This window comes from Zootermopsis nevadensis, unplaced genomic scaffold (genome assembly GCF_977971745.1).
Source record: "Zootermopsis nevadensis isolate Lab colony 2312 unplaced genomic scaffold, Znev_1.0 Znev_ptg000011l, whole genome shotgun sequence".
Lineage (NCBI taxonomy): Eukaryota > Metazoa > Arthropoda > Insecta > Blattodea > Termopsidae > Zootermopsis > Zootermopsis nevadensis.
Genome location: NW_028259143.1, coordinates 6,052,134 through 6,064,142, shown reverse-complemented (window position 1 = coordinate 6,064,142; position 12,009 = coordinate 6,052,134). Strand labels below are relative to the sequence as shown.

The 12,009-nt window shown below is 34.5% G+C and overlaps 2 protein-coding genes across 2 annotated transcripts; one reads left to right on the top strand and one right to left on the bottom strand.

Annotated features, from left to right (window-relative positions):
• Nucleotides 1–283: 283 nt before the first annotated feature.
• On the bottom strand, nt 284–3,717 carry LOC110828079 (N(alpha)-acetyltransferase 30 A). The gene is made up of 4 exons (XM_022060400.2): nt 2,715–3,717; nt 2,505–2,628; nt 2,292–2,347; nt 284–1,368 (listed from the first exon to the last, which is right to left on the bottom strand). Exons 1-4 carry the CDS (start codon nt 3,396–3,398, stop codon nt 1,231–1,233), a joined length of 1,002 nt encoding a protein of 333 aa, XP_021916092.1. The 5' UTR covers nt 3,399–3,717; the 3' UTR covers nt 284–1,230.
• A 5,871-nt stretch (nt 3,718–9,588) lies between these two features.
• On the top strand, nt 9,589–11,882 carry LOC147874038 (cytochrome c oxidase assembly factor 6 homolog). The gene is made up of 3 exons (XM_087347157.1): nt 9,589–9,723; nt 10,735–10,884; nt 11,366–11,882. The coding sequence occupies exons 2-3, from the start codon at nt 10,741–10,743 to the stop codon at nt 11,447–11,449; spliced, it is 228 nt and encodes a 75-aa protein (XP_087203283.1). The 5' UTR covers nt 9,589–9,723; nt 10,735–10,740; the 3' UTR covers nt 11,450–11,882.
• The last annotated feature ends 127 nt before the right edge of the window (nt 11,883–12,009 follow it).

Genomic DNA, 12,009 nt, shown 5'->3' with positions numbered 1-12,009 from the left:
TGTTTGGTCTAAAACGTAAAGTTTCGACAAACCAGTTGACCATTAAAGACTTTTTTGGTAAAAAGAAGTAACTTTGAAAGAGAAACATCGTTTTTTTTTAAATTTTTAATGCTTTCCCGCATTCATCGTTTTTATTTCCCACCCCCTTCGAAAACGATGCATCGAGGTTATATTTTTTTAATCTTTGGTCTAAAAAAGAAATAAGGGAGATTTAAGTGCCAAAACAATATATCCATTAGACGTAGGGGCCAATATTTTTGACAGTAATTGTATATTTCCAGCAGAGTGATAAAAATAATTATGTATTTACATTTATTTTACAATATAAACATTTAGTAAATTTGACCTATAAATACAGTACATAATTCAATCCTTCACACATCAAACACATAACTATATTATATGAATAACTAACATTCAATGAAACAGATGTAACAAGTAGGTATTTACAGATTATCCAAACTAAACGGTTAGATCTTTTATACAGTAATAAAACCTTCAGACACAGGTACTAAATCTTTTGAGGAACAATTTCCTCAAAATATTAAGTTCTTCTGGGTATACTGCTAAATAAGTAACACTTTTAAAGGGACATGTTATTTGCATAGTAATGAAGTATAAACCATATAGATGTTAAATACAAATTTACATTTTTGTAGTATATTTCTTTTATTATAATTTTCTGAAGAAATACATAGTAAATGTCTGTCTTTAAAGAAATTAAGGTTGAAATCCTTATCCCAATGCCAATTGTCAAACATAAAACAAAGTAAACACTGAAAAATGTGTTCTTGTATTCATCAACCTTCACACCTGTTCAGTGTGTTCTCTTTTATACAATGCAAATTACAATATTTACTTTGTGACATTTACAGGTGTAGGCTTGTAAAACTTGTTTGGACCAATCAAGCAATTCACTGTTCACATTGAAAGCAAGCAGAGCAACAATCTCCTTTCCTTCTAAGACAGCATGTAGCCAACTAGTTTGTTTCATTAGAAATTATATTTTTATTGTTACGTAGTAACAAAATCAATAACACCATATTTACTCAAATACAAGATACAAGTTACAATGACCTGGTTTGTAAAATTATTAAATTATGGAACTGAATTAGTGGCTTTCAACAACAGTCTGTACATAAGAACAATGTCTGCTGAATTACTGCCCTTGATCTTGTATTTGAGTTAATATATTACAAACTATTTCCTCAGGAAGTTCTGATGTTATCTTCATCTCAGCCACAATTTTAGGCGTAAAGCATCAACACCATTTAAGTAATACCGGAACAACCTTTTGTCTCGCACAAAGCCAAGATTCTCATATAAGCGTAAAGCTGGGCGGTTTGTGATTTCTGTCTCTAGAACAACCTGTTACAGAAATAAAATAAGTTTAGTAAATTTGGGCTAGCTTTTTTAACCCTTGGAAGCATGAACTTCATCTAAATAGTATTTAAAAAAATCCAATTATTAACTCAAACATCTCTGAAGATCAATTTGTTAATGCTGTTTTGGGAAGTAATTGCTGTTCATTCTGAGAACTGTATTAAAGTCTTATTCATAAATATACTCTATAAGCAAAATGCAGAGTTACTGAATGTTAAAGTTGGTGTTATATGTAAGTTAACACTGCGCTTTAGAGAGTTAAAATCATACAGGCCAGCAGATGCAGAGTTCAAAGATATGACCACAATTATGTGGTGTTTTGAAAAAAGAATAATTCTACATTAGGCATTATGCTCAAAAAGTGCACAATGGACTTCTTATGGCTTTCAGAATAAACAATTATTGTATTAACAATCAATGACCTTTGTTAAATGAGGCACGATGTGTTTTTTGGAGGTAAGGGATTAAAAAGATTTTTCCTCACTAGTTGCCAGTTTCTCACTGCAGTGGCCCAAGTTCATGCTCAAGGCAGTGATGAATCATACTATTTTATATAATTTTATGATTCAAATTACCTGTAGAATATACTTCCAAAGTCTGGCTAAAAGTATTGGGGTATCCCATATGTAATAGCAACTCCACACAGTGTTCCTCATGATGGCAGAGCCAGTCTCCAAAACACTGGTTTTTTGCTCAAGAATAATGGAATTGAACGCCCAAGAGAATATTTGTGCAATAATAGACCAGACTGCAGTATAATACAAAAAGTACTGTACTATAATTTGATGCAGTGTGGAAGCATCAAATACTACTAGAATGTGACCTTCCTTATTAGGACAATGAATTTTTGCTTCACACTTCCTTTCAATACTATGATATAAAAAGAGAAGTAGAAAGTTACAACATACCTCATCTGCATCATCTGCAACCATGGCTCGGATTGCTTTCAAAACTAGATTTGAACCTGAAAATACAAAATGAAATTAGCTTCTTTGCAAAAATGTGAACTTTATTTTGTTTTATAATATCCCTATTATGATGTTAATAGGATTCAGATATTTTACTGTAATTAAGAATTTAGCAATATATTATACAATGTGAAAGACTTTTCAAGAACTTGCCTATTTTTCTTTTCCGGTATTTTTCATCAACAGCCAACATAGCTATGTAACCTCGTTTCACAACCTTCCGATGAACATCCAATTTGCACACAATGGCACCCACACATTCGTTGCCATGCATTGCCTGCAGTTAGGGGATAATAACATATGAGAATTCTATCATACAGGATTTTGTGTTTTAATTGAAAGAATGCAATTTTTAATACCTACCAAAAAACACAATTTTGGCCAGTTATGTATAAAATATCTATATGTGTATATAGAGTATGGTTCTGAAAGATCTTTTTGAATAAGTCTCATAATGTCAGGCATCTGAAGCTCAGATTTGTAGGACACATATTTAACATCATCTTTTGTATCTGTTGTGTCAATCCTGGATACATCATCATTACATTTTACGTTTTCACTAGATGTAGTTAGCTTATCTGGATGACTCTGCATACAGTTCGATACACATTTATAGTCTGTGGCATTAGTTTCACCATCAATACTAATTTTGTCACACGTATCACAATGACTAGATGTTCCAGAGTTCGAAGTTTTGTCATTTGAAATTGAGAAATGTTCAGATTCTGTTGTATGGGACAGATCAACGCCTACACCCAAACCATTCACAATTCCATTCACACTTGTTCCACATTTCAAACTGAGTTTTTCCTTTAAGTGTGCAGAAACTTGAGAAATTTTTGCCAATTTGTCTTCATTTTGTTCGGGGGATAACTTTGGTGCGGAAGGTATAATAGTTAGGTTACAGTTTTTATCTTCTTTTGGTATCTTCGGATCATCCAGTCCTTTACTGCTGTTGATATTCTGTTTTGAAGCACTGGTCTTATGTTGAGATTGCACTTGGGCAACAGAACCTTCAGTATCCAAAAGCTCAAAAGTATCGTCCATTTTGACTACGGGTTTTAAAATTATCAACTACCTGCATTCAAATACAAGAGTCATTTGTTAATCCCTGCACTACATATCAGCCATTATGGTCACAATTAAATTGTTCGTTCGTGCTGATTCTAAGTTATGAAATAGCCCAACTTTATCAATGTTCAGCCATATTGGATTTTGCGTACAGGTTTCTGGGACAGATTTTTATGTTTTCATTATTTAAATAATGAATTTATTCACTGAAATAACAAACAGTGTTATCATATTAGTTGATTGATAATTATTAATATAAAATGTTATCAGCTGAAATATCATATACTTCAACCAAGCACTATTTTTGTTAAGACAGTTACTTTGTATATCTACGCTTAGTTCCGAAAATTGCCAGCAGATATGCTAAATAGCTAAGTATTAACTGTGGTGTGTAGTAAGATTGAATAATTCGATAGAGTATCGATAGTGGAGCGAACGATTCAGCTGTTCTGGTTCAATCAAACTGAAAATATCATATAAATATTAGGAAATGAGTGAAAATTTTGCTGACGTGAAAGACCTCCACATAATTAACCAAGCATCGCGTTTGGTGTAAATTCTCTGATCGAGAGCTTGAGGAGCAGGCTCCTGCTGCCATCTATATATGGGTACCAGGAAGACTGTCGTATAATATTCATTTTTCCATGTTTTATATTTTCTGTGGGTGTGTTTGTGGTCAAAACTATTCATACGTATTACAAACCGAGCTTTGTGCTAATAAGAATTAAATTTAGCTACAATTTAATATTTATTCATCTGTGGATACAAGTGTGCAGAGATAACTAAAGTCTGTTTTTGTATTTGTAAAATATTGTGGTAATCTGTATATCTGCAGTCCGAATCGTGAATATGTGATTTGGTAAGATTTCTATTTTCAGTTGGATATTGATATGTCTCGTAAGTGGTTGGTAATAAATTTGTACATAGAATAATTGTTTTAACTGTACGTAAGCCATAACTTTGGTTGTTAGGACTGGACTTTTCCAGAGCTTACCACAAGGATATTGTACTAGACAAATAAAAACTGGGTTAGAATTTGTCATCAAATACTTTGGCTTTCTACTGCCACTCATCATTTGGCTGATATTCCATACTCATTTTTTACTATTCGTGAGGTGTGTATTAAACCCAACCAGTTGGCATGCTACATAGTAATTTCAGTCTACATTTGGGAATTGCAGTGTTACATTCATGAATTCATTGGATATGGACTGATAACATTTTTTGTGCTGCATTTGTTTGTTACACTCAGCTCAGCTAGAATCAGCATAGATCCAAGACAGCATTATTTTATACCTATTTTGATATTCAGCATGTTTACTAGTAAACAGCAGAGTCCATAACCATGCTATTGGTGTATATGCGAATACACTAGTATTCAAGTTTTAAACATGTTGGTGTTCTGTATGGAAAAAGTTGTATCTTGGGTAGTGTTAGAATGAATGGTAAAGAAGTGGGGTGGACTGAATTCATCTGGCTCAGTCTAGGATGCTTGAGAATGAATGTATATGTATATTTCTGAGATTTGAAGTTTTCGTGGCAGTGACAGTTTAGATTGTGGTCTTCTAGGTCATGGCCACAATATGAAATATATACGAGGTGCGATCGGAAAGTTTCAAGACTGCGCCTATAAAAACCCGTACACTTATCTCAGGTATTAAATTCATCCATCACCCTCGAAGTAGTTCCCCTGGGAGTGAACACAACGATCCCAGCGCCGCTGCCAAGCCTGGAAGCATCCCTGGAAATCTTTCTTTGTCAGCCTGTCAAGCACCATCTGCGATTCTGCCTGAATCTCTTCTATCGTCTCAAATCTCCTTCCCTTTAGCTGAATTTTCATCTTTGGGAAGAGGAAGAAGTCACACGGCGAATAAGGAGGGTGCGGGATGACGGCCATGGTGTTTGAGGCCAAAAACTGCCGAACTTTGAGGGCGGTGTGCGCTGGCGCGTTGTCATGATGCGTCGCATGTGGAGTTCTTCCTTTAGAATCAGCTGACAGGTCCCATAGCCTATCCCAACAATGTCGCACAAGTCGTTGATGGTACGACGTCGATCTTCGTGAATGGCCTGCCGAATCTTCGTAACATTTTCGGGCGTTGTGCTCGAAGATGGTCGTCCAGAACGCTCGTCATCATCGACAGAGGTTCGGCCATTTTTAAAACGTGAATGCCACACAAAAGTTTGTGCACGACCCATTGCGGACTCCCCAAATGCTTGCTTTAGCATTTCATAGGTTTCCGTAGCCGTTTTGGCGAGTCTTTGGCAAAATTTGATGCACACGCCATTCCGAAATCGCAGGAGGGTCGGTGTAATGCACTACCAAAACGCCTGTAACTAAGAAACAAATGCTAATTCGATGATGCCGGCTGGCACACTGATTCACTATGAATGTAGGCCGCACCCCCTAGCGGCAGAAGCTCGTACTACATCCGGTTCGCCCGCTATTGACAGTCTTGAAACTTTCCGATCGCACCTCGTATGTTTAACAGTGAAGGACTAAGGATTAGAATAATTCTTAAAAAAATAAATTTCAGTGACAATCTTTCCAATGGTTGGTCTTGAAAATGTGTTAAAACAGTGGACAGGAAACTGAACTGAACATCTTTACACATAACCTTCAGAGTATTAAATTATCACATCCTCTTAGTATTTCATCCTTATAAAGATGATCAATCAGTATAGTGACTGGCTATGGACAGGACTGAGGATTTTTCCTCTAGCCTTTGCATCCAGACCAGCTATGGAGCCCACCCAGCCTCCTATACAATGGGTACCGGGGTCCTTTCTCAGGGGCAAAATCCGGCTAGGGCATGACGCTGACCACTCATCCCCATCTAGTACTGAGGTTAAGAATGAGTAGGAGCTATACCTCCTCTCCCCCCCAAGCACCTACATTGCCTATAGTGGGACAGCTTTACTCTTTTTTTAAAGAACATATTAATGTAAGCACATCGTACAGAGTTACGATAAATTTATTTCTGATTTACAATTGTAGGTTTCAGAATGCGTGGAAAAGAGATAAAATAGTGTATAAATTTGTCTTATTGGGAAGTGTGGTGGAGAAAAATGGCAAGGTACAAAATGAGTTATATTGCAGAATTAGAAAGGCTTCAGCATTCTTAATTTAGTCAAAAGGTTGTTATGGAATAAAGACAGATGGAAAATGTAATATTACGGTATTAACATATATTTTAAAACAGGCTATTATATGGAGCAAAGATATGGACATGTGTTAACAGAGAACAAGTAAACTATAAGCAGTTGAGATTAAATTTCTGAGGGAAATATAAAAAAACCCTGGGAAAGATAGAATTAGAAAAACACGGAATGAGGGAGAGCTCAAGATGGAGGAAATACAGAACCAGATTGAGGAAAGAAGATTGAGATGGTTTAGACATGTTAAAGGAATAGATGAGCGTAGAATATCTAAAAGATTATTGGAAATGAAGTTGCGTGGAAGAAGACTCGGGGGAAGAACATGCACGTGATGGATATATGAGGGTGAGAGAGATGTAGGGAGGAGAGGATGAAACTTGCAGAGGGGAGATGAAATGCAATAATGGGCACACAGTTTGAAATTTCTATGCAAAAGTAGCCCTACAAGTGTGAAAATGGCATAAGGATGAATATTTATAATACGGATAAGGTTCCTATGCTCCTACATTTTTTATTTGTGGTAGGAGGAAGAGCTAAACCTAGCCAATAGATTCATGTGGAAATACCAGGACTGGTTATGCAATGTTTTTGACGTAATATTTATAATTAGTAGAGGCCAAGACACCTTCACATATCAATGGCATATACTGTAGTTACTATGCATATTTATATTTAGGTTTCTGAGAATGAACTCTTGGCAGTGTATGTTACTACTTCATTCATGATGTTTCACCAACCCTGGTTTTATAATAACCACAAGACAGAACTGTCAGTATGTGTTGTATGGATTTAAATTTTACTTTGTATTTTTCATTGGGACCATTGTGTGAAAGGATTAATTTGATTTTAAGAGTTACACACACACACACACACACAAAATCATGTCATTTGCAGTATTTTAGGTTTGGGTGTTCCTTATGAGTCTGTGTGTGTGTGTGTGTGTGTGTCTTTGGAACCCTTATTAGTCCCGTATAGAATCCCTGGGTTTCACAGAACAAAGTTTGATAATCATTTTTCTAGGTTAGTACAAATCAGAAGGCTAAGAAATGTATTCTGTTTAACATAAACAGCAATTTAGCAACCAGTTGTAAAATAATTTATTTCCAACTTTCAAGTCATTGTACAGCACCGAACTGATTTGGCTGTGTTTCAAGTTGGCATGCAACGTGTGGATGTGATTTAAATGTTTGTAAATGTATTTTTTAATTTCTTTAACATGTTCGGTTGTATTTATAGAACAGGTGATTTTGTAACCTGTTGACTGGTATTTCTTAAGCATAAAGGTTTATAGATTTTCTGAAATTAGCACAAAGTTATGTCCATGTCCATCCTATATTAAGAGTGTATAGTACAAAGTAAGTTAGGTTGATTTTCATGTCTTGTTCAGATCATCATAGAACTTCATTCATACTTACATGATATCAGTTCGTATATCTGAAGTATGCCACATCCTTGGTTTATTTTAAGTGGTTACAGTAATTTTAGTAATTATAGTTATTGTTTTTCAAAAATTAAGCATACTTGGATAATGCATTTTTAATTTACAGACAAATTACAGTACAGTGTTTGAAATGTTACATAAATGAGTCTGTATAGATTTGGAATGGGGTCATCTATTTTCTACTGGACTAGTGTGGGAGGTATGGTGTTGGCTGTGGCACCAGTGGGTTAAGATGATTACTGTTCTCTTTGCATGGAAATGAACAGAAATAGCTGAGCCATGACACTGAAGGAGAGTGAGGAACAGAAGTGTTGATGTTGATTGGCTAATAAATCCCAGCATGTGATCCACAGATTGGAATAGAATCTGGTAGAAGTTTACCAACATTTCAGATGTTCTTGCTGTTGACTCATCACCCTGATGAAGGCAGCAAGGACCTCTGAAATGTTAGTAAACTTCTACCAGACTACATGGTGCTGCAACCCAGATGACAGCCATCTTTAGACTCACGGCCATGAAGACCTGAAATCCTACAGATGGATGTTAGATAAGTTTGTAAAGTGAATGTAGAAACTGATGGCACTTCAACACCTCTGTCTTTCACTGGGAAATCAAATAGCCTACCAAGTATTAAAAATGGTTTAATATTAAATACATTATAAAAAATATATGTTTAGATAGTAAGGAACAATTAAGATATTTCAGAAGAAGTTAATGTCATTTTTCAAGTGTTTTTAACTTCTTTTTGAAAGTCTTAATAACATATATTTGTCCATAATATATAGCAAGATAATTGTTGAGGCAGTATATTCCTTTGAAATATTTGCATACAGTGAGAATACTACATGGCCCAACAACCCAGATTATCAAAAATATGTCTTGCAGTTTGTTTCAAGTTCTTTGGCAGCCTGCTCAGCTGATAAAGTGACTTTACAAGAATTTTCCAAAAACTATAAAGTTACAAGCATATAAGTTAGTGCAGAAATTGTTTTCTGTTTGTTTAAATATATAAAAAGGTTTTGTAAACAGTGTTTTAAAGCTTTAAGGAAATAAAACATTAAAAAATTAAGCAGATAGGTATGTGGTTGGTGACTACTTGGAACCTGAAAATATTAATTTTCTTTTTAGGTGGAAATTTGTATATTTAGTGTTGTTTGAATAGCAGTAGTATTGGTGTACTGCTTTATGTATACTGTTAATTTAACTTCATGGTATAAGTACTGTGACATATCATTATGTTTGTAAGATTTTTCTTAATATCCCATACTAACAGTTCCTATGCTCTTTGCATATTTACACAAAATTAATTGTTTTATAAGATTCTAAAAATAATTTTAAGTGTGCTATTTCTGATGCACTGGCTGAGAATATTGGCTGTAGTGGTGATGTTGGTTGTATTTTTATGCATGCCCCATCCTTCGGATCCATTCATTTGGTACTAGAGTTGACATACTCCTACAGGATTGGCTCCTTTCCCAATCAGTTACCAACACCATTGGCTGCTGGAGGGGTTGTTATATTCCCAGTGGTTCTTGGCCAGCACCTGACCTGGCAACAAACACTCATTGTGTTTGAAGGTAATGGAAGATATAGTCGGTTTGCTTTTAGATGTGAGGGTTCTAATTTCAAGGTGAAAAAGTGAATTTTTATGTTTATATCAGCAAGTGTTGGGAATTTTTTTTAATATCAACTAAACATATTCAGGTTTGTATATATTTAATGACTTGCGCTTATTAAATCATTTATGTTGAAGAAATATTGTTGAATCCATGAAACATGTAGGAGGCTTGGTTAGGTGGTTTAGCATTACAATTGAAATTAGCTAACTATACTGCATGATTGTATCCAATATTTAAAACATCAGTCATCGGTCTGTGTGATTAGCATTTAAGTTAAAAGGTATTTTTACTATATACCTTTAAAATTAGAGTTTGGAATAGTGAAGGATGCCATTTTCTCTCCTCTTCCCCTTTCCATTATGATTACTATCATTAGTAGTGTGGAAAGTTGTATGCAGTACATTGTTTTCTTTACCTTAAAGTTTGTGTTTTATACCTTACATTAGTAAAACTTTGTAGTTAATGTTAAGAACATATCATTTCTTACACTAATTCTGTATTATTGTTTCAAAAATCCTACTAAGGAATTCATTCTCTGTGTGTTATTGTGTTTCATGATCATCATAATTTCTTCTGTTCCTTGTCACTTGGCATTATATGATTTGATGAAAAACTATAACGTTTCAGTCTGTATATTTCAGGATTTGTCATTCTTGTAACATTATTTTCTTTTGACGTAAATACGTCTATACGGAAGGGTCATTTGGCAAAAACAGCTTTACGAAGATGTGTAAGATCCATACCAACAATGTGTAAATATGAACCGACAATGGTCAGCTTTTATATGAACTCCTGCGTGCATAACATTGCAAGAAAAAGGATTCAAATTTCTAACACACGCCTGCAACAATATTGGCTGAGCATGCCGTAAGGCTCTTTTCTCATTATATGAAACAGTATAACTTTCCAAAGAGATTCCATACATAAAGTAAAACCATGAACCATTAAATATTACAAGACACTTCCTTTTTAAAATATCAAATATATTGTATACTTTTATTGAAACCCTTACCCTAAATTGTTAGAACAGTTATAATGTAAGTATGACGTGTTTATATGCATAAATATTTTTCTGACATTTTCCTTAATTCTGTAGGCTGCCATGTCCTTTATATCAAAACTTCAACGGAAAAAGTGCTGGGACTCCCGTAATCGTTATTGGGATTGTCTTGATAAAAACGCGGAGGACCGTGAGAGCTGCTTGAAATTAAGGCAGGCTTTTGAGGATTCTTGTCCAGCACAGTGGGTAAGTTGTCATTTTACATGTGAATGAGAAACATAAAAACTGAATAAATGGTAAACTGAAAATTCGTCATTTAGAGTAGGTATTTCTAACCATTGTTTTTACGTCAGACTTCATTTAATTTTCTGTTTCAGCTATGTGTGAGGAGTAAAAGATACTGTGAAAGTGTTCATATTTGTGGCTCAATTGTAATTAAGTTTGCTTGTTTATTGATTGGTTTAATTTATTGATGGATGGATTAGGTAATATGTAGATAGTCACAACATGGAGTAAGTTTCTTTTCTAATAGCTACTACTACAAAACATTTGTCTTCTGTTTGGATCCATGTTTATCAAGCACCTGTCTTGTCACAGTCAACTTATGCTCTTAGTGTGATGTGACCTAAGAGTTTTATTTTAATCTTCAATCTAATGTCTGTACATTAAGCATTGTTGATGAATAATATTTATTATAAGGAAAAATAATTGGACTTCTTGTTTTCAGGTGAAGCACTTTGACCGGAAAAGAGACTACTTGAAGTTCAAGGCACGCATCGAGAAAGAGGGGTATGAGCCTCTGGACAAGTGAGGTTCGCCATTAACTCACTAAATTGAAAACATCATGCTAACAAAATCAACATTGCTACCCTTCCATTTTTCCAAGCTTTATATCTAAGTGTGTTTGATTTTGAATTATGGAATATAGGAAATTGCCTATGTTATAGAATATGTTTCTAATAAAGTAGTAATCCTACTTAGAATGCAGAACTTTTTATATGAAGAAAATTTTGTTAAATGTGTGACATTAAATTACTGAAAATTGTGTTGTGCTGTTATCAGAAAACATGAATCTGATCTGGTCGTTCATTCCCGTCCTTTACATTGTAATATTTTGTGAAAACCACATATTGTGAGACAATTGTTTCAATATTTAGTGAGACAGCTTATATATGGTTTGTAGCATTAACCTCTTAATTTTCATACATTTATGTTGTTTAAATAAAGTAAATAATTCCATTGAATTTCTTGGATTTTAGTTGTTAAGGCATGAAATGTTTGTTTCCTGTCACCACTTTCATAGGTTTTTATCGGTTACCATATGGCACATCACCCCAGTCACTGAACCCTCAAGTAATCAATACTTTTTAC